We start from the raw sequence: 23,044 nt of genomic DNA, 5'->3' as shown, positions 1-23,044 counted from the left end.
TTAAATCATATGTTTAAAAATGTAAAAATATTCATACAGTATTAAAAAATGGGGGCTATTTAATAGAACAAAACTACTAAGTTACAATATAAATACAGTGGAGCCTCGGTTTTCAAACGTCCCGGTTCTCGAACAAATCGGTATTTGAACAAAAAATTCGAGATTTTTTTGCTTCGGATGTCGGACGAAATTCGGTTGTCGAACCTCGCGAGATGAGCCGAGAGGACCCGCATGCCAACTAACTCCGTTCGTTATTACGTTCTCGTTACTCTAAGGATTGCATCAACTCTAATCATATCTCCAAAGGAAGCAAGTGGGAGCAGGAAAGCCATCCTAAAACACAAAGACGCTCCTAAAGCAATGCGACACTGAGCGCCCGGCGCGCTGCGGTTACGCGATCGGACCAAATTAAGCTCCCTGCACACTGAGGTCCACTTAAATTTTGGAAAGTACATTAGTAGTTAAAAATATTTTCTAAATTTTAGCGACCGCTCTGTCACAATAATGCGACCAGCGCGGTGCAGTTGCGCGGTCGGCGTCGCGCAACGGTTGCGCGTTCGGCGGTACGCTGCAGTTGTGCGATCGGACAAAATTAAGCTCCCTGCGCACTGATGTCCACTTAAATTTTGGAAAGTACATCAGGACTTTAAAAATATTTTCTAAATTTCAGCGACGGCTCTGTCACATAATGCGACCAGCACGGTGCAGTTGCGCGGTCGGCGACGCGCTACCGTTGCGCGTTTGGCGGTGCGCTGCAGTTGCACGATTGGACAAAAATGCGCAAATGAAAAAAAGGCGTTGGTTTTTTTTGGGCTTGGAACGGATTATTTTTTCCCATTATTTGTAATGGAAAAATATGACTCGGAATTCGAACGATTCACTTCTCGAACAGCCTTCTAGAACGGATTGTGTTCGAAAACCGAGGCTCCACTGTGTTGGATTTGGTCCACAATTTAGGGAGCGCGCTATCTGCGCCTCACGGCAAAAGCCATTGCCAATCACCTGTTATCCAATTTACTCACTGCGTGCTCGTTTAATTTCTTCAGATGTAGGAAAATGCTAAGACAGTTTTTTTTTTTTTATTTACCAGCGTTATCAGAGCAGTCTTCCTGAGGCCCCTCTGCACGAGTCACACGAACACGCATATTGAACGTTGTCATTGTCATTTGTGTAGAGCAGGGGTCACCAACTCCGGTCCTCAAGGGCGCCAATCCAGCCTGTTTTAGGTGCAGCCCTGCAACAACACACCTGATTCAAATGATCAGCTCATCAGCAAGCTCTATTAAGGCTGATAGCGATCCTGATTATTTGAATCAGGTGTGTTGCAGGGGGGATACATCTAAAACAGGCTGGATTGGCGCCCTTGAGGACCGGAGTTGGTGACCCCTGGTCTATATGTATGTATGTATTTCGTTATTTGTTTATGTATTTTTCTCTCACATTTTCTTTCTCATCTTCCACTTCTTTCGGGAATCTTCTCGCTTTTTAAGAATCTCCCCTGCCATCTCTCCTTGATAGTTCCATGCTGTCACTGGAATGTCGTCTAGGCCAATTGCCTTTCCCCTCTCCATCTTTTACAAATGTCTGGGTATGAATTTTATCTATATTTATTTTTCTCACTCATTGGCGGCCCCACAGAGGGACTTGAAGCGGCTCCACAGAGGGACGTGGTGTGCCAACAGAGGGACCCTGGTGGTATCAATGGTTTTGGTGACCTCAGTGAAACTGAGGTCAACAGAGGGTGTGAAGGAATGGGGTCGAAATACAAAAAGTCCTGCCTAGCTACAAAAACAGATATGCTCGAACTTCATTGAATAAAGTACATAAGCAGAAAAGTATATTCACATATTAAATCAATAAAAGAAATATTTTAAGCATATAATTATACCTACACACCAAATCAATAAAGAAGACATAACTAGACATTTTTAATAGGTGGTAATGACAAAGGTTTTTATAACTTTATGATCTGATATATATTTCTGAGCACTGTGAAATAACAAATGTTTTTTGATATATTGCCTGAATAGCTTAATGACCCTTAAGGAACTGTGTAATGCATGCCTGATGTTTTTTCTCTAAATCATGGACACGGCCAGAGTCGTCTTGACCGTTCAGTACTTGATTATATCTTGTGTTTTGACTAAACGTCATATGTCGCCTAAATGTGAGACGCCAGCTTTTCGATTACTACTGAACGCTCTGCACAGAGGGAAATATTTTGCTTAACAAAGAAGAGATACGGTTGGAAGCATGATTAAACTAAGAATGTAATGATGTAAGCAAAGACATGGAGTATCAAAAGCACAAACTTTGCATCGTCAGGGAACATTAATAAATTGATGATGTCACAGCCAAAAGCTCACATAATTCCGTACAAAATGACAAAATTGAAAGAATGACGAATGGATGAGGTGCGACAGTGTAAGAATGGAGCAGAATGTTTACAGGAAGGTAACTTGGAGATAAAACCAGCTGGTGCCAGAGGGAGACAGCCAAGGACTCGGCCAAAGATGATCACCAAGGCCGAAAGACAGGATGGAAGACGGCAGCCCCCACACACACACCGAATCGTCCATAACCAGCACCCACTCCCATGGAATCAAACTCTACTGCGAACTCGCCCCACCCCAACGACTCATCACCCATCAAACTCGCCCCACACCGGCCTGTGCAACTGAATATAAGCTGACCAAAGAACCTTGAACGTTGCCTTTTCTGAATGGAGACTTTCTGCTCTTGAAAGGCCCAGCGCTGTATTGTACTTTCCTGAAAACAGAGATTTCTTAACAAGAATTGTGATTGAACTCAACCAACCTGTGTAAGTCTAATTTCTGCTTCAGTGTCTTAGCATTTTCCTACATCTGAAGAAATTAAACGAGCACGCAGTGAGTAAATTGGATAACAGGTGATTGGCAATGGCTTTTGCCGTGAGGCGCAGATAGCGCGCTCCCTAAATTGTGGACCAAATCCAACAAATGGTGACCATCCGACGTGATTTCTTCAGAAGGGAAAGTGCATGCTCCAGGAAGGATTCTTCCTTCTCCGCTCTTGCTCAACAATATTGCAGTCCGATCAACACAAAAGGTAAGGGGGAACCTTTTTTTTCAATAAAATCCCCCAGTTCAGCAATATTGTGGAGTGAAAGCGGAGTAAAATTAAAAATTTATAATTTTAGCTCTGTGTTCAGGAATTGTGGTTGTATATACATTTATGCTTGTATGGGAACTGATGAAAAGTGACGTTTTGTGGAAAAGAAAAGGAGAAAGGTGGTGAGGACTTCGTCTGATCAGCGAAGGAAACTCACACCGTGGAACTTGTGGGATGCCAATGGCTAGCATATGGGCACCGGAGTGGCCTCAATAGTAGACGCTTAGGGACTTTGTACTGTTGCCTAAGGTCAGGGTCGATTGGATCGGCCAGGCCACCAATACGAGTCGGGGACTCGTGGGAAAAAAAAAAAAAAAAAAAGGTGAAGGCTGATATAGCAGGACGGATGCCTGGCGACCTCAATAGTGCGACCTTAGAGACTTATATTGTTGTCTAGGGCGAAGGGTAACTGGGTTAACCAGATCGCTACATAATTGTTGAAGTGTGTCTATGATGATATTGTGTGGAAAGCAGGCTTGGCTGTCCGATGGGACAGCGACGCAGCTAGAGAAGTGAGTGATTAGTTGTGGTGCTGCTGTTCATGGGGTGGAAGTGATGATTTGTGGTTCATGCATAACAATAAGTTGATTTGTATAAAATTGTTGATTTATATTTGGCATGTGAGTTGGAGTCAGAAAAATGGCTTAAAAAGAATTTGATAAAGAATATATATATAATTAGCATGAAGGTTGTATCCCATTGTGAGGTGAGGTTAAACTGTAACTGTTGGGTCCACAACATTTATCTGAACAGAATCTCACAGAGGCGGGATATGTCTTCGATGGCAAGCGACTTCTGCAGAAGGGCGCAACCCCAGACACACAGCGAGTGTGGCTGAGATCCGCGCCTTCCCTCAGTTTGGTCGTGCCTTTTATTGAGGAACAAACAATGGGGCAAGTGTACATAAATGCATAGCTTCTTTAGACAGGAAGGACATTCCACAATTACATCTCATGACCACAGCGATACTATTACGGACAGAAGCAGATGGTCATCATGACTTTAGCTTAACAAAAACGGAGTCTTAGTGGTCATGGGATGGATACTTCTGTGGCGTTCTCATGACTTCTACTTAAATAAGACGTTTGTCTGCTTCAGCCATCCCATGACAACCTCATGATCTGTTCATGGATAGCTAACTATGGGGCTTATTGTATAGTGCGACTCATGACTCCAGACATGAGTTCCTTAGACAGCCAGATGCTCCCAAGTCATTATCACGAGGCCAAACTGTCACATACTGTGGAAAATCTTGCACACATAAGTAGATACATAGAATCCAATGATAAAAAGTATATTTTTCCCAACATTCCCCCCTGTTTAACATTGGAATTCATGGGAAAACAAAACTAATAACTACATATGTGTATAAATGAGTATACGCCTACACGATATAGTAACATCAAAAAGTATGAAAGTTTACATTCCAGTTTATCAGAACTACAGCTCTCCATTCTGCTCTGGCCATGTTCGTCATAATGGAATGTATTTTGTTTTGGATCATCAAAAAGAAAAAACAAACCGGCAGGCGATTTACGCAAGGTGGTCCCACTCATCTTGTTCACGCTGGACCAACATGATATTCTGGACAGCAAACGCTGATGTCAACATCTTAGTCATCATGTGACGAATACAAGGAATGATGCATGATGTAAAAATACAGAGAAATAACAGTATGACAACTAAAAGAACTGCGACTTTCTAGAGAAGTTGCCTCCAATTGCCGTAAAACAGCCACCAAAAGGGATGGACATCCTTGGCCGGAGTTTCATCCTGGGACATAGCCCTACGGAGGTTCCGAAGTCCTTGTAGAGCATACTCGATGTGGGTGTCATTTTCTCCTGGGATGTAGGTACAACAGGAGGTACCAACTATTTCACACACACCTCCTTTTTCGGCAGTCAGGAGGTCCAAAACCATTCGGGACTGCAGTGTCATTAGTTTCAGAGCTTGCAGCTCCGTCTGGTAACCTGTAAGGGCCTCTAGAGCAAAATTGGCAAAGGTCTTCAACCTGTAGTCCATAGTTTCTATTCGGAGAATAGTCTTAGCCACACTCGCCTGTGGGAAGAGTGTGAGTGCCACCTTTTGTCCTGTGCTCCAAAGCTTGTATTCATCTGGTACGTCTGAGCCCCAGACACTGTCGTAGGGACGGAAGGTGGGGGCAACAGCTGCACGTGTCTTTCGCTGATGATGTTCCTGAAAAAGTGTCAGACTGAGGAACACAGTGTGATCTGACACATATACGGGGGCACATGTGCCATCCCATTGTCCTGGAAGGACTGCGTAGCCTCGGCGACCACAGAGCCACCATCCCCCTTCGATGATGTAGTGGGGATTTTCGCCTCCTGCTAGGATTTGTCTGATTGCTAATGTGGTATTCATCGAGGTCTCGCTGGAAGGTTCTAGAAGTGCGGTGGTGATGCAGCGTTTTGTATCTCCCACTTTTACTCCATCAACACATCTTCGTCGGAAGCACAGGGGATGTGAGATGGTTTCACTCACTTCGAGAGTCACTGGTGCGGGTGTGACGACAGAACTTCTTGACACTATTGTGAATGGCCTTGAGATGTTGTAACAGGGATGGGCGGCTAGTTGTGCCTCATTACTTTCCGACCGTCTGAGTCCTTTGAGGGGATTAAACCCAAAAGCCCTTAGTATTGCGAAACACCATCCATTTTTCTCTGGCATGGGTCGGGCATGTAGGACAGGTTGTTGACTTGATCGTGGCATTATGGAACATACATAACATTTAGTTTGATTGTATGTTTCGGCCAACATGGATACATACTGGTACCACATGTTGTCTGCATGGGGTATATCTGGGTTTATCTTTATATACTTTGTCAACAGTTCGGTCGTCATTCTCTTGATTCGAGCGGAAGTTCCACTTTCCCCTTGGGGACCCTGGACACTCCATGTCATTGGCAAGCATGCTACAGCCACAGCACAGACAAGCACTCCTCTGAGTGCCATTTTCCGTTCAGTTCCACAGAGCCACCTGAACCCCTAGGGAGCTAAATGGTCAGGGTTCTTAGTTCTTCACCGGTTTGAGACTGATGCCAACTATAATTGGCACCCCCTTTGCAGCCGGATACTTCGCCCTGACCGGGGCCTAGGAGCCAAGCACTCTCTGCAGCTTACAGTGGCTGAGATGTATCCAGCTGGGTCTTTCTGCACAGCTGTGGGTGTGGCGAGTAGGACTTGGAATGGTCCCTCCCACCGGGGTGAAGACCACGTCTTTCGTTTGATTACTTTGATGAAGACCCAGTCACCTGGTTTTGCTGAGCCATCCTGTGGAGATAAAGGAGTGGAGGGCAGTAAACTTGCATTTGACACATTTTTCGTTTGCATGGTTTTGATCATGTAGTCAGCTAGAGTTAGCTCTTCTGTGTCTTTGTCTTGATCATGTGAGATCAGAGGGAGCCTGTATGCTCTGCCATGAATGATCTCAGAAGGGGTTAAACCCTTGCCACAGGGCATAATCCTCATATAGAGTTTTACCAAATCTAGACATTCGGGCCATGGTCTTCCCGTTTCTGCCATGCATTTGGTTAATGACCGAATTGACAAAATGTGGTCCGTTGTCACTGTAAATGGTCTCTGGGATGCCATAACTGGGAATGATGGTCTTGCAGATAGCCTTTGCTATTTATAGCATCTGCATTCTTTGCTGGGATTATTTCTGTCCACCTTGAAAGGGCATCGATTAGGACTAATCAGTATTTGTACAGTCCGCACCTGTTTAGTTCTATGAAGTCCATATGCAACATTTGGAACGGATATGTTGGTTCTGGGAATTTTCCTCTTTTTGGTCTTACATTCCCTTGTGGATTATTTTTTATACAGACTTCACACGTCCTACAAAAAAGTTTTGAGTACAAATTGAAACCATACGTTGTAAAGTGTTGTGATATTAGCTCCTGCATCCCCCCTGTCGACACATGAGTACTTCCTTGTGTCGAAATTGCAGCTGCTCTAAAAAGGGATTTAGGGAGAACAAGCTTATTATTTACAACGTATATGTCTTTGTCTGTCAGATGTGCACCTTTAGCAATCCACATTTTCTGTTCTTGTTTAGGGGCTAAATGTTGCATATCATGCAAGATCTGTATATTTATTAGTTCTTCCTTTTCTGACAGCAATCTCAGAAATAGGTCTGAGGTTCCGTATTTGCCTATAGCAGCTTCCTTTGCTGTTTTATCTGCTAAGGCATTGCCTATTGATACAAAATCTTTCCTCCGTGTGTGTGCCTCCCATTTGCAAATTGCAAGCTTTGTGGGCAACATTACTGCCTGGAGGAGCTGGATTAGAAGTTGTGCATGTGTTATTTGCTTTCCTGTTGAAGTTATCATTCCACGCCTTTCCCATTGTTTTGCAAAGTAAAAAACTGTTGAAAATGCATACTGGCTGTCTGTGTATACAATTAGGCCTTGTCCATCTGCTAGAGTACACGCTCTGGTCAGTGCAATGATTTGTGACAATAACAGAGCTGTATAAGACAAATGTCTGGCTGGAGACAGCATGTTCATTTTACTTTGAAGTAACAACACATCAACAGCATGTGGTACAAACAGGTCTGTGGGATGGAACAAGTTCACATCTGCTGACGATTCTACTGCCATTGCAGCAGCACATATAACTTAACACATTTTCCACTTTGTTTTCAACAGGTGTTAACCCTTCTGAAGTGGGGGTGATTTTCATATAGAGTTTCTTTTAGGTTCCCGTGTGGATCATGTTTCACACAAACAGGACATGCTTTTTTTTTTTTTTTTTTTTTTTTTAATTTCACTTAAGAATCTAAACCGAAGGTAACTAAAGAATCTAAACCGAAGGTAACTAATAACTCATCCCCCCCCTGTTGTCACATAAGTGACACAATTGGGGTTGCCTTAAGAAGTCAGTTTGGCAAAACAGTTTTGTTACTGACGTGGTCAATAACACTTGACTTCATTTCCTCTCTGGCCTAAATGCTGCATGAGGAGAAAGGAATCTCATCCCCACGCTTCCTTTGTTTCAAAAGCAATTATCATCAATGTAGACCAAAACTTGACTTTTAGATGAAACCGTAAAACCAGCCATTCAATTCATGATAATCAGTCAACCACTGTGAAATAAGCCCTATTTTCTTTTCTTAGCATTAAATTTGCTCAAGATCACTCTTTCTTCAAAGTTGTTCTGCTAATTTTCCCATAGCAGTCTCCAACAACGTCAACCATTCAACCTGTATCTTGTCAGTTATTCATTCCTGCTCATTTGCATCTCTCTCTCTCACACACACACACACGCACACACACACACACACACACACACACACACACACACACACACACACACACACACACACACACACACACACACACACACACACACACACACAGCCTCCATTATACACTGGTCTCACTCTCCTCAAGCTCTCTTCAAGCTGTTCACACAGTCATACATTATTTTCAATTCACATTCCTCATTTGAATTTGTCCCATCTCAAGGTTCTTGATAAAACAACCCACTCATTCCAATTTTGACATATTCCAAAAATTCACATTTACATTGTCCCAGTTTGAAATTCACATCATTCAGCCCATTCAAATCACCCCGGGGAAAGTTTTCAACATTCCCGAAATCGCTAAATTAAAAAAAATTATGTTTTCACGTTAACTTATTAATCCTTTGTATGGCATGCTCAAACTTGGCCAATAAAAGATTGATTAAATTTTCTGCAAAATTTCACAAAATTCATTTTTTTTTTTTCACCTCTAATTTCTACATTTTTCCAACTGATTCAATTCTGCTCCAACATCATTCTGTTGCATCCTCTAAGTATTTATTAATCTTTTACGCCTTCACACGCAATTTCTCCAGAAATTGCATTTTCTAGTTTCAAAATCATTTTGCCTTTTTGTGTCGTGGTGCAAATCGAATAGACCGCAGTCTAGTAAATTTCCTTGCACACTATTTTAGCCAATTTCATAATTTTAACACATAGACACACATAAACACACAGAAAACACAAGGACAAGACAAGGGCCCACAATAAAGACACAGTACACAAACAGCATCAACGAACAGCGCTGCGCAAACGTCTTCGTCTATTTGATGTTTTGGTTTTACTATTTTTATTTTCATTTTTTCATATTAGTGGCCTTATCTTTCAATAAGGTTTGACACCTGTATCATTCGCATACATCAGCATCGTTTATACTTTGGGGAAATTTAACAGCCTTCGTCATGCTTCTTGTTTGTACAGGAGTTCTAATTGACTGACCATGACATATTTTGCTATTATATGGGGAAGGTTTCAGGTCTTTTAAATTTAGATGCATGTTTTGCATAGGAGCAGAAAGAGCTTTTTGCCTCAGGCTCCTCTGCTTAACAGTGTGGCTTCATTGTCTGACAAACATACTTGCGACCTCATCGCTCTTAATGACACTTGCCTCAAGTTTGGTAACTTATTTAACATATATACTTCTCATCTCCTTATACATTGTCAGTAACACTTTGACGGCCCCCCATTTTAATGAATTTAGTCCAACTGTCAAATCCTAGGGATTTCTAAAGCTGGAATGTTTCTTTAGTGGGATAACGACTTTCTGTGGTAATTCCTGCTTCGACCAGTTTCCTGGTGAGGAATTCATGCCTGTGCTTCCACAGAAATTCGTTATTTCTTCCCACTATATTACATGCAGCACATACGTGCTACCATTCACACACACATTCACACCGCGGAATTTTCTTAACACAACGAGGTGTATTTATGTCTACAAGTTCCATCTGTAGACCGAATTCCTATTTCTTGGAATTCACAAGGACTCCGCCGCCCTTACCCGGGTACCCTTTTTTCCGGGGACTAAAATACCCCAACCACGCAGCCAACGAAGAGGTCTCACCGAATCTCTGAAAGATTTCTCTTGAAGATTCCGTCAATCGTCGCCGCCGAGAGGTGCTGAACTGGACTTCGCCGGCCTGGTGGATGAACATCGCTCCCCAGGGCTTTCCTTCAGGGTCCTGGGACCTCTGCCGTGCACGGATTCGGCGTCCTCAACACTCCTCGGATCAGCGAGCAGATTTCCAGGAATCCCGGACGAGCCCCCAAAAATGTTGGGTCCACAACATTTATCTGAACAGAATCTCACAGAGGCGGGATATGTCTTCGATGGCAAGCGACTTCTGCAGAAGGGCGCAACCCCAGACACACAGCGAGTGTGGCTGAGATCCGCGCCTTCCCTCAGTTTGGTCGTGCCTTTTATTGAGGAACAAACAATGGGGCAAGTGTACATAAATGCATAGCTTCTTTAGACAGGAAGGACATTCCACAATTACATCTCATGACCACAGCGATACTATTACGGACAGAAGCAGATGGTCATCTCATGACTTTAGCTTAACAAAAACGGAGTCTTAGTGGTCATGGGATGGATACTTCTGTGGCGTTCTCATGACTTCTACTTAAATAAGACGTTTGTCTGCTTCAGCCATCCCATGACAACCTCATGATCTGTTCATGGATAGCTAACTATGGGGCTTATTGTATAGTGCGACTCATGACTCCAGACATGAGTTCCTTAGACAGCCAGATGCTCCCAAGTCATTATCACGAGGCCAAACTGTCACATACTGTGGAAAATCTTGCACACATAAGTAGATACATAGAATCCAATGATAAAAAGTATATTTTTCCCAACAGTAACCATTTTTGTTTTCAAAAGGGTGCGGCTCTAAAGTTTGGGCCAAACGGTCAGGTGGGCACAAATGCATATTTTGGACAGAGGTAGGGGGTTGCATTGTGCGACGTGGTGGTGGCGAGGCTCTCCACACTTCGGTTGCCCCCCCTTGTCATCAACTGGGAAGATTGTCACGTCTATGTTGTGGGCCCGTGTGTTATCTATGTTTGTCTTTGTGTATCAGTTTGTTATAAATGATGGAATTGGGTTAAAATGGTGCACGAAAACGGTGTGCTAGACAATGGTTTATCAGATTTGCATTGTTAAATGTAAAAATTAGAAATTATAGAATAATCTGCGGGTTGTGGGCAGAAACTGGTCCAACGAGGAGCGTGCCCAACCCTCATAAAAAATGTGAGAGTAAGAGAGAACATATACATTGTAGAATTGGATAAAATTAAATTGTGATTGCAGATGTTACACTTAGGAGGAATTATTGATCGATTAGGACATTAGACTATACAAGGTGGTTGGTTACATGTAAGAATAAATCAAAGATTTGAATCACTTAGAGTTAAAAATAACAAATAAAAACGACATTGCAAGGGGGCACTTTTTATTAAAAGAACACCAAGTAAATTATTAAGTAGGGGCATTCGTGATTGGGATTAAATTAAGGATCAAATTAGGTCAATGATTAGAAATGGTGCTCTGCACAAAAAGGCTAAAATTTTAATGAGGAAACATTTGGAGCACTTGGGTTTATTTTGTTTATTGTTATGTTTTTCTTGTGTTCTTGGGTTAGGGTTCAGGTGTTCCTTGTTATTCTCTTATCGCCTGCATTGTAAATGTCTTCTTTATGCAGATAGGTTAACAGGCTAGGAATTTAGTGGGGAGATAATTGATCAATTGATGGGGGTTAATAATTGTCCAAATTCTAGTCACATGTTTTGAGGGACCATTATTTAGTAGGTGATGACAGTGTCTAGATAAGTAGACTGTTTTATCAAAAAATGTGAGAGTGAAGGAGGAGGTTTGATTTGTAATCTGGCATTTGGGTGCCACTTTTAAGAGTCTGTGCAGGAGCATAGATTGTTTTTGTTTGTTTTTAAAGATATATTTAACAGTTTATCTCGGTGCAGTAAGGATATAGCAATTTTGAAAGACTTAAAATTAAAAGCAAAATTACATTTTAATTCTGACACATGCCAGCTAACATGAGGATGGCAAATAAATAAATGAATAAATACTAGCTCAAATGTGGCATGTGTTTTAAATTGGGCGATAAGACATTCACTTTCAAGCACTATCATTTAGCGCTGCTGACAACAATAACATATGAGATGGTAAATCAAGGAGGAGTGTCATATTTGGAACACAGGCGCTGTATGACCTATAGATTGAACAATAACATTCACCGCATATACAACCATGTTGGTAGATTGTTAAATTACATTACAGTTTAATACAAAGGATTTCGGAACTTTATTTGATGATAAACACTGGAACAAGGATTTTAGCTGTGTTAATGGGTCGGGTGGATGGATTACTCATAAAAAAAAAAAAAAAAAAAAGCATTTGATAAGGGCGGCTTGATAGTAAGATGATGAGTGTGCGCAACTGATAGGAGACAAAATGTTAATAGGAAGATTTGGGGTGTAAGGAACAAATACTACACAGGAAGACTGATAACACGAAGATAGTTTTGTGAAATTTGTGTCCCAGTGTGTTCTGCCCTAGCGTGTGGCACAAGTCCTGAACTGAGTCCTCGTACTCCACTGGCTGTCTCAAAATCAACAGAGGACTGTCCCTGGTCATGAGACACCTTTGACCTTTGGGAGAACAACGGGAACTATTATCATGCTTGAAGGGGGCAAGCACAGCTCTTCACAGGACAAGAACCATACAGTTGGTGGAATACACACAGTTGCAGATCAAAAAGAAAATGGACTGAAAGAACAAAGACAAGATGGACGCATTTGAGAATGGCGGACAATCCAGCCCTGAATCATCATCATGAGAATCGAAGAGGAGAGGCTGCTAAAGACTTGCACGAGGCACATGAAGTCAAACTGGACACATTGCTAAAGACTGCTGAAGCATTACAAAGTTGGTGGAGTATGGGACAAAAGGGATGGAAGTGTGTGTTTGGGTGCTGGGGCGGACATAACTGAGGAGTTTTGATAAAAGAGGGAATAATAAGGCTGCTTATTGACACTGAAACGGGGATAAAAAACAAAATACATAGATATGGACAGTGAAGATGCACTAATAATAACAAATCATACGACAGCGTGATCAGAAACTTTGCAAAGTGGACATTGATCGATAGAAATTAAATCATTTGAATCATACATTTTTATATGTAACATAGCATTTCGAAGACATGATGAATCTAATTGAAATAATGAAATTTTATAATTGGACCGGTGAAAATTTGGATTCGGGCAACAGAAGGCTGAATTGCTAAACTTAATTGACCTTTATCAAAACGACAGAATTTAAACACACATCAACTGCGACTGATTTATAGGATGCATATTTGAGCTTGAAGGGGTGAGGGGCCATAAGAAAGTTGGAATTCTGGATAGTCAGCAAAATAGTAATACAGGGCACTGCTTAATTAAAAAGGAATACAGTAGGGCTTTAAATAACAAATACAGTGACATGACCCTTGCGACAATTGATTTAAATGGCAATTTATGATAGGTACTTGGGGTTAGGATTAACAATCCATCCATCCATCCATTACTGGTGCGGCTTGTCCTTACGAGGGTCACGGAGGATTAACAATAATAACTAGAATTTGTAATTTCTGTAGAAATTGCGTGTGAAGGCGAAGAGGCTGAATAAAAATTCGGGGAATGCTACAAGATTATGTTTAAATTTGGAACGTGTTGAAGTGGTCAGAAAATGGATGAAAATATAGAAAGAATTCTGTAAAATTGGGCGTGAATTTTAAAGTTGAGAATTTGAAAGTTTTGGAATAGGTAGGCATAAGATGAACAGTTAAAAAATTGAAATGGGTTGAGTCAGTGAAAAAAAAATTTAAAAAAAAGAAAAGGACATTTTGCAAAATTTTACCGCAATGTTAAAAGTGAAAATGTGAAATTTTAATCTAGGAAGTGAAAGAAGGTGAATTGGAGGAATTATGTGGAAGAAAATGAGAAATATTGAATGTGCCATGAAGAATGAATGGTGAAATATTGGTTTAAAATTTGTAAATTTCTCGAAAACCGTACATTTTTAGAATATTTGGCATGAATATTTAGAATGTGTTAAAAGTGTTAAAAGTGGAATGAAGTGAATCAGATGAATTTGTAGAAGTAGTTAAGCTAAAAAAAAAAAAAAGAATAAATAAATAAATAAAAAAGAGGCAGAAAAATGCAGAAGAAGTTGAATAATAATAAAGTCAAGGCAAGTCAAGTTTATTTATATAGCCCACGAGCAAATCTCAAAGGGCTTCAAAAGTACAAAAATTGACCATTTAAAGTACAGGAACAATAAGTGTGAAGGCCACAATGATGATCATGACAGCAAAAATATTTTTAATTGGTTTTGATAGGTACAAAGGGGGAACATGGAAGAAGGTTTCAAAATTTGTGATTTCACGTGACTCCATTATCAGGAGTAAGCATTTCTTTTTTATTCTAAGAATTGGCATCAACAAAAATGAGAACGATAATCTTCAAGGTGATAGTGTAAGTGGCAGGAAGAAGCTGTGTATATTGTTTTTTAAACATTATTTTTAGTATCATTATTTTTTAGGAGGGTCAGTTATGCTTGTGAGGAGATGAATGAAGGAGCTAGGTAACAGTAAAAGGGAGTGCTCTATAATTTTTTGGTTCTTTGCCAGAGGTAGTTATTTGGAGGGATGAATTTAAACTGAAAGCAAAATGGAACTGTTTAGTGGAAGAAATATGGGAAGGTGGAAATATTGAAGTTACAGCTCAACACAAAGTGTCAAATAGTCTAAGTGTGAGATGTGAGCAAACTAAATGGGGAGTTAAATCATGTTCCAGCATGCTGCATATTGGCAAACGATGAGAGGACAGGAGACCAGACAATTAGATATTAATTTTGGATTTAAAATAAAAAAGGGAAATTTTAATTGAGGAGAAAATTTTGCGTAGGGATGGTTCCTTTTACAATTTAATATTGTATGTTTTTATGTGTGTGTGGTGGGATGACAGTTTGTCTGTAATGTTTGTGTATTGTGAATGGTTAACATGATTCAAAGTTGGGGTGATGTGATCACAGCAGAGGATAACATTCCTCTCACCTGAAAAATATAAAGATACTACAGATTTGAAAAAGCAAGATTGATCGGGGCTAATTTTGGACTAAATATGGGTTTAGGATTACTCTGGGGCACCATTGACAACAAAAGACTTCAATGGAGAAGGCCCAATTCAAGATTATGACCAGACGTGACTATACCAGCATTGACAATCAAGACTCTGAGCCAAGACAGTGTATGACAACAACTCTGGACTTACCTGACAGTGTGACGAAATGTATGTGACGGAAGTTGTGATGACTTGCTTTGTTTTGACGTTTTACCTAATTGCAGCCTCTAACAGCAACCCAGGGAGCAGATTGTGCTTTATTTGTTAAACTCGTGTTTACTTTGCAGGTTGTCAACTGCAGTCTTGGAGAATTTTGTGTCATGTCTGTGAACATGCATTAACAACTAACCCCTTACTTTTCATAATGAGTTTGTAAATGTGATCGTTTTCAGGACAGGCTCGGCAGGCTCCAGTTTTCAATTTCATACGTTTGATATGCGCCCGTGTGTGGATTATTTTTTGTTTATCATTATGAATTTTATTTTTTGGTATTATGGATGTTTATTGTGCGGAGAGCTGCATGCACAGCTACAGGAGGGTGATGGCTTTTGTTCATACAGCCATGTGAGTTAAAGTTAAGTTAAAGTTAAAGTCCCAATGATCGTCACACACACACATGGGTGTGGTGAAATTTATCCTCTGCATTTAACCCATCCCCGTGTGATTTTAATCCATCCCCTGGGGGAGAGGGGAGCAGTGAGCAGCAGCGGTGCCGCGCTCGGGAATCAGTTGGTGATCTAACCCCCCAATTCCAACCCTTAATGCTGAGTGCCAAGCAGGGAGGCAATGGGTCCCATTTTTATAGTCTTTGGTATGACCCGGCCGGGGTTTGAACCCACAACCTTCCAGTCTCAGGGCGGACACTCTACCACTAGGCCACTGAGCTGGTTGCCAGTCGAGTTTCAGGGACTGAGAATTGGTGATTCCAGGCCAGGATGGCATCTGGAGGTACACCGAAGTCCAGCTGGCGATGGGTATGTTACCATGGAAATTGTTATTTTTACTTTTAACCATAGTGCCACATTTTTTAGAATGTGTCAAAAGGGGGAGAAAAAAAAAAAAAAGTGAGTGTTTTCAGATTTGATGGTTTTTAAGTCTTCAACATGCTAGACGGAGGAGAAGAAATAGCTCGGCAGAAATGAAGTGAATGGGAGACAACATCGTGAAATGGAGCCAAAGCCTGGTAACAAGTGTGGAGAGTTTTAAAATAGCTTATAATAAATTGTAGACCTTTCAAAATAGGATCAAATAGGTGGGAGAGTATTAAATGTAAAAAATTGGAACAATAACATACAGACTCCAAACGAATTTAGAACAGGTGGATAACTTATGAACGTTAAAGTTTGAATAACACATTATTCACGTGATTCATTTGCAGGATAAACAATGGAAGGGATTGATAAATTGAACAAATTTAAGATGACTGCAGGAGTATTATGGCGAAAACAAATAGATTCAACAAAAGTTTTTCCCTATAAAATGGTGGCGTTTGGGTTTGAAGTACATAGTCGCTTCAAAGGAGGAAAAGCATGAATTAAGATACGTGATTGATCAATGATTAAATGTTAGTCAAACAACAGATTGAATAAATTACGATGACTATGCTTTGAAAAGGCTATCCCTTATACCAGGGGTGTCAAAAAAAATAAAATAATAATAATAATAATTTTCGGGCCGCATTGTAGTCATAGCTTCTTTTGGAGGGCTGTTATGACTGTCACCCCAAATAAATGTATGAGCACCTCATATTATATACAGTAAAAGCTACAAAATAAACTGACAAGTAATTCGTTTTCAAATCAGACAAGTAAAAACTGGTCTAATATTTAAAAATAAAATATTATTAAAAGTGAAGACAATTTGCAATTTGAGTAATGACACATGAATATGAAGCACAATTTGTCTTCGCGGGCCACATAAAATGATGTGCCTGGCTGCATCTGGCCCCCGGGCCTTGAGTTTGACACCTGTGCCTTATACAAAGGTAAAGTAGGATTAGAATTTGATAAAACTGATATGGACATCAGTGGCTCGGTGGCGCACTGGGTAGCACGTCCGCCTCACAGTTAGGAGGGTGCGGGTTCGATTCCACCTCCGGCCCTCCCTGTGTGGAGTTTGCATGTTCTCCCCGGGCCCGCGTGGGTTTTCTCCGGGCACTCCGGTTTCCTCCCACATCCCAAAAACATGCTTGGTAGGCCGATTGAAGACTCCAAATTGTCCCTCGGTGTGAGTGCGAGTGCAAATGGTTGTTTGTCTCTGTGTGCCCTGCGATTGGCTGGCAACCGGTTCAGGGTGTCCCCCGCCTACTGCCCGATGACGGCTGGGATAGGCTCCAGCACACCCGCGACCCCCGTGGGGACTAAGCGGTTCAGATAATGGATGGATGGATGATATGGACATCCACGATTGATTGATTGATTGATTGATTGATTGATTCATTGAGTGACTGACTGAATGACTGAGTGACCGAGTGACAGAATGACCGAGACCAAATGACTGAGTGACCGAATGGGCGATGGTTCGATGTCTGTCTGTCTAGAGCAGGGATGGGCAAACTACGGCCCGCGGGCCACATCCGGCCCACGGGACCGTTTAATCCGGCCCGCCAACCCTGAATTAATTGTATTATTAAACTTTTTTTTTTGTCATTTTGCCTGCAATGACTGCGTTTCCCCAGTAGATGGGGAACCGCTTGCCTGCGCATTTACTACCGGAAGCCGTGTCAGAAAGCTCGGTGCACACTCACAAGTGCGTGTACGTACTCAGTAGTACGGACATGGCGCACTCGCGCTCTATTTGTATCAGTCCCGAATTTAGAGCGTGGGCTGTGACGACAGCATTCTTGTAATTCGCGCGCTGAGCTTTCAGATACAGTTTTACGCTAAAGCCACCCACAAACCTTCCCCTGGAATCCTTCTATTAAAATGAGTCGCCCAAGGAAAAGCAAGGTGGACACAGTGCCGAGTGTTTAAAAAAGAGTGGCCAATTTGGCTCGACGTACGCGACGTGACGTTCAGCCACATGAACGTCAACATCAACCCGTCACAGATCGAGGTAAACGGACCAACACCTCGGATCTCTCCTAAGAATTGCCACAACAAATTTTACTCCAGACTATGACGCACTAGCAAAAAAGGGAGACCAACAACACTGTTCCCACTGAAAATGAAGGGGAGGCTCTCAAGTTTGTTGTAAAAAAATGCATTTTGAATATGATTTGTACACATAGCAGGGATTGAAACTAGCGACCATTCTCATTTTCAAACAATGCAGGATGCTCAAGGACATTGATGCACCACCTGTTTGCGACTAATCTTAACCTGTAAAGTTCTTAAGGCTTACTTTAAGGAAGTGTTTCCCGTTTCCTCACCTCTGTTATCAGGTGTTTGTGAGTTAAAACTGCTCTGATTTTCAGATACCCCTCCCCGTGTTGCCGTTTTGATTACTTTATTTGGATGTATGCTTTCACCGATTCTTCAAGATGATATATTTGGTCAGAATGTTTACCGTTTGATGTGATCTCATAAGATAAACATCTTTCATTAATCTGACCTGCAGGCACTGAAGTGATGGAGACTGTTATTCATAATAACAGTGTCGTATTTTATGAGAATCACTGATAACAGTTTTTTAGTGAATTTTTTATTTTTTTTAATGCTGTTAATAAATGCATTTGTTTTCAAAAAACTTGTTTGGAATATCCATGCTTTACTACCTACTAAAGGCCAAAATCCTTTATGCAATGACCTTTACAGGTCGCTTATATTACTTCACACAAACATTACGTCCATCTGCTCCTGGTTCGGCCCTCCGGTCCAAATTTAGAACCCAGTTCGGCCCGCGAGTCAAAAAGTTTGCCCATCCCTGGTCTAGAGTCTACAACAGAAAAAAAATGTCAACATTGAGCGCAGCCACCACTGTTGTCTTTTTTTAATCTACAGTACAGATGTCAAACTAATCATACCTGTTCATGGTCTTGGAAACATGCAGGTCTTCAAATCAGCGGCCTCCTAACACAAGACTGCTTTGCAATCTGTATACAAGGAATTATGAACAGTGTCTCAGAAGAGTGGAATTAAGAGTAGACAAAATTGAATTGCGGACTTTTTTTCTTGTAAATCAAGCAAAAAATAACTGAAAAGTCAGGAACTTTGACAGTACAGCAATTAAACCAAACAGAACCCTACAGGTTCCATTTGTAAGCTATCAAGAGTGGGGGGGGGACATCCAAATTTTTGACGAACCATTTCCAAGCTTAACCATTCTGTCATTTAGTCTTGCATCCTGTTTGTCATTTATTTTCTTGGACATCATGTCAAAGGTTATGATCAGTCATGCGCACCGTCCACTCTCCGTGTCACATTCTGAACGAGAGTTGAGGCTCCTCAGCCCAGGGATTGCCAGAAGGGGCTCCACGATGACCTTCAGAAACTCTGAGAATAAAGAGAAATAGAAATAAAATACTCACTTAAATTACCGTTTTTTCCATGTATAATGCGCAAAATTTAGCTAATTTATTGTCCTAAAATCTGGGGTGCGCATTATACATGGGTACAATTTTTTTTTTTTTCTTTTTTTTTTAATCCGGATATCATATGGAGGCCGCCATTACAGATGCGCTTTCTTCTCTGCTGTTCACTTCAAACACGCTCCATACGAACACAATGCTCTCGTATCAGACGCTTGCTTGATCACCTGCTCGTTTGCTTTCACAATGTACCCTACACAAATCCGAAACATTTCTTCGCTATTGAGTTTGCTAGCGCATGCGCAGTGATACTGACCGGCAGAATAACATCCGGTTGTTCCCAAAGATGATCTTTTTTTTGAAATAATTTTACGTTTACGGACTTAAGTAGGAGTCAAAATTTGGGTGCGTATTATACATGGGTACAGGCTTTTTTCCAGCATCAACATGCCATTTTTAGGGTGCGTATTATACATGGGGGCGCATTATACATGGAAAAAAACGGTACTGCAGCTGTGACCTCTTTTTAAATGACTAATGCCTACAAAAAAAACTCTTACTTTTCCCTGTCATGGGCGTTTCACACTTACTTCCTAGCTGTTGAGGAATGAAGCAAATGTTAGCTGCAAGATTCAAATGAACCATTCTCTACTGATAAACTTTGCCCTGTTTGAAGAAATAATGGTGGCATTCTGTCTGTGCCTTTGAATGTGGTGCAAATTAATTTGGCTGTTGTACATATCCAATCACGTTATTTTAAAATAGTACTGATAAAATTGCTTGTTCTACAAGTTGTTATCCAAATGATGAAACTGTACAGGGTAAACCTGGGTTTTATTTTGCACTTTGACATCCGCCATGGTTTCCAGAGTGTGAAAGTCAAGGCAATGACATGTCATAAATGCAACTTCCATGTTGAAGATGGCAATTACAACATACACTTTTTGCATATGCTCGACCGTAGCTAAGCATACATAAGTATATTCAAACCACCAATAACAGATCGATTTCCAAAGATAACGCAAGGCAGTTCTGATTACTTCTACAATCAAGAATAAATCAAAAATCAATCTGTACCTTGTGGAGTCCGGTCAGTTTTTAATACAGATGCTCCTCTTATCTCCAGGCTTGGAGTCTGAAAAAGAGGGTAAGGGAAAAAAGAAGATGTCTGATTTGACAATTCACCCATTAACCGCTGTTAATAACATGACACAACACAATTTTAACTTTTGAAGTGATTTGCCTTAGAGTTCCAAGGCCTGTTGAGCGCAAAACAAAGTTAGGTGCACATTTTAATGGCATCAGAAGATAAACACCTACTTTTTCACGTGCCACTCCTTGAGCTAAATCTGGAGTCACAAATCACAACATGGTAAAAAGGGAAATTACATCTTTGCCATGCCATCAGAAAATCTCAAGTTTGTGATCTATACTTGTTTGTTTTATAATCGCATGGCGATTTTTGCAAGCAAGCTGTTGACATCTGCAAAAGCAATGCCATTATTTACATAAGTTTTGAATTCACATATGAATTGTAAATACATAAGGCATAACCTCTTGTCAAAAATAAAATTTCCTTTTTAAATGTAGGCAGTTATATGGCTTATATGTACAGTTATAAACTTTCAAAAAGATTTTATTCACTTGAGATTTTTTTTACTTAAGAAAACCACTATGCATCGACATGAAACAAACTTTTTGGAATTTGAAGCAAATTCACTTAAGCTACCATCAACGTTTAGCGACCATTAATGTTTGTCAGCTCTTCTCTTCACAAAGCAACTAGTCACGTAGCAAAAACGAAGGACTAGCAGGCAAGCTACAAGCTTGAAATCGATTGATAATGAAATGGACAAACTTTGCAGGACAAAACAACAGCTCTTACTGAAAAACCTCGAATACTCACCTTATAGTAGCTGTCCTTAGTGTCTTTTTTTTAGTTTGTCTTTTAAAGCAACGTGTGTCGACTGAGCAGTGTACTTGCTGCGGCACTTTTACAGTCAAACCTCGGTTTTCGAACGTCCCGGTTCTTGAACAAATCGGAATTCTTACGAAAAATGTTTTTGCTTCGGTTGTCAAACAAAATTTGGGAGGTCGAACCTTGCGAGATGAGCCGAAAGGACCCGAGAAAACCCGACCGCGCGGCCCGGATGCCGACTGACTCCGTTCGTTGTTATTGTATTTACTTTGAGGATTGTATTAACCCTTAATCACGCCTCCAAAGAAAGCAAGTGGGAGCAGTAAAGCCATCCTAAAACACAAAGACGCTCTTAAAACAATGAGACAATGAGCGCCCGGCGCGCTGCGGTTGCGCTATCGGACCAAATTAAGCTCCCTGCGCACTGAGGTCCACTTAAATTTTGGAAAGTACATCAGGACTTTAAAAATATTTTCAAAATTTCAGCGACGGCTCTGTCACAATAATGCGACCAGCGTGGTGCAGTTGCGCGGTCGCTGGCGCGCTACAGTTGCGCGTTCGGCGGTGCGCTGCAGTTGCGCGATCGGACAAAAATGCGCAAATGAAAAAATGCTTAAAAAAGGCTTTTTTTTTTTTTTTTTAAGTCTTGGAACGGATAATTCTTTTTCCCATTATTTGTAATGGGAAAAATAGATTCGGAATTCGAACGATTCACTTCTCTAACTGCCTTCTGGAACGGATTGTGGTCGAAGACCGAGGTTTGACTGTACTTCGACTTCTTCGTCTTGTTTTTTTTACGGTGGCGCACAATTTATGCACGTTGTTGGATTTGGTCCACAATCTTGCGAGCGCGCTATCTGCGCCTCACGGCAAAAGCCCTTGCCAATCACCTGTAATCCAATTTACTCCCTGCGTGCTCGTTTGATTTCTTCAGATGTAGGAAAATGCAAAGACACTGAAGCAGAAATTAGACTCACACAGGTTGGTTGAGTTCAATCACAATTCTTGTTAAGAAAGCTCTGTTTTCAGGAAAGTACAATACAGCGCTGGGCCTTTCAAGAGCAGAAAGTCTCCATTCAGAAAAGGCAACGTTCAAGGTTCTTTGGTGAGCTTATATTCAGTTGCCCAGGCCGGTGTGGGGCGAGTTTGATGGGTGATGAGTCGTTGGGGTGGGGCGAGTTCGTAGTAGAGTTTGATTCAATGGGAGTGGGTGCTGGTTCTGGACGATTCGGTGTGTGTGTGTGGGCTGTTGTCTTCCATCCCGTCTTTCGGCCTTGGTGATCATCTTTGGCCGAGTCCTTGGCTGTCTCCTTCTGGCACCAGCTGGTTTTTATCTCCGAGTGACCTTCCTGTAAGCATTCTCCTCCATCCTTGCACATATACTGTCGTACCTCATTCTTTCACTTTTGTCATTTTGTACGAATTTATGTGAGCTTTTTGGCTGTAACATCATTAATCTATTACTGTTCCCTGACTATGCAAAGTTAGTTCTTTTGAT

At 41.2% G+C, this 23,044-nt stretch overlaps 1 protein-coding gene and 1 long non-coding RNA gene across 2 annotated transcripts; both read right to left on the bottom strand.

Moving 5' to 3' along the window:
• Nucleotides 1-4,627: 4,627 nt before the first annotated feature.
• LOC119126143 lies at nt 4,628-6,207 on the bottom strand. The gene is made up of 2 exons (XM_037257290.1): nt 5,233-6,207; nt 4,628-5,132 (listed from the first exon to the last, which is right to left on the bottom strand). Exons 1-2 carry the CDS (start codon nt 6,121-6,123, stop codon nt 5,094-5,096), a joined length of 930 nt encoding a protein of 309 aa, XP_037113185.1. The 5' UTR covers nt 6,124-6,207; the 3' UTR covers nt 4,628-5,093.
• A 13,153-nt stretch (nt 6,208-19,360) lies between these two features.
• Nucleotides 19,361-21,000, bottom strand: LOC119126170. Its single transcript, XR_005098599.1, has 4 exons — nt 20,949-21,000; nt 20,706-20,763; nt 20,189-20,225; nt 19,361-19,593 (listed from the first exon to the last, which is right to left on the bottom strand). It is a non-coding gene; the product is annotated as an uncharacterized LOC119126170 (long non-coding RNA).
• Nucleotides 21,001-23,044: the final 2,044 nt, after the last annotated feature.

Source organism: Syngnathus acus, chromosome 8 (assembly GCF_901709675.1).
Source record: "Syngnathus acus chromosome 8, fSynAcu1.2, whole genome shotgun sequence".
Lineage (NCBI taxonomy): Eukaryota > Metazoa > Chordata > Actinopteri > Syngnathiformes > Syngnathidae > Syngnathus > Syngnathus acus.
Note: the sequence above shows the minus strand (reverse complement) of the source record. Positions and strands in the feature narration are given on the sequence as shown.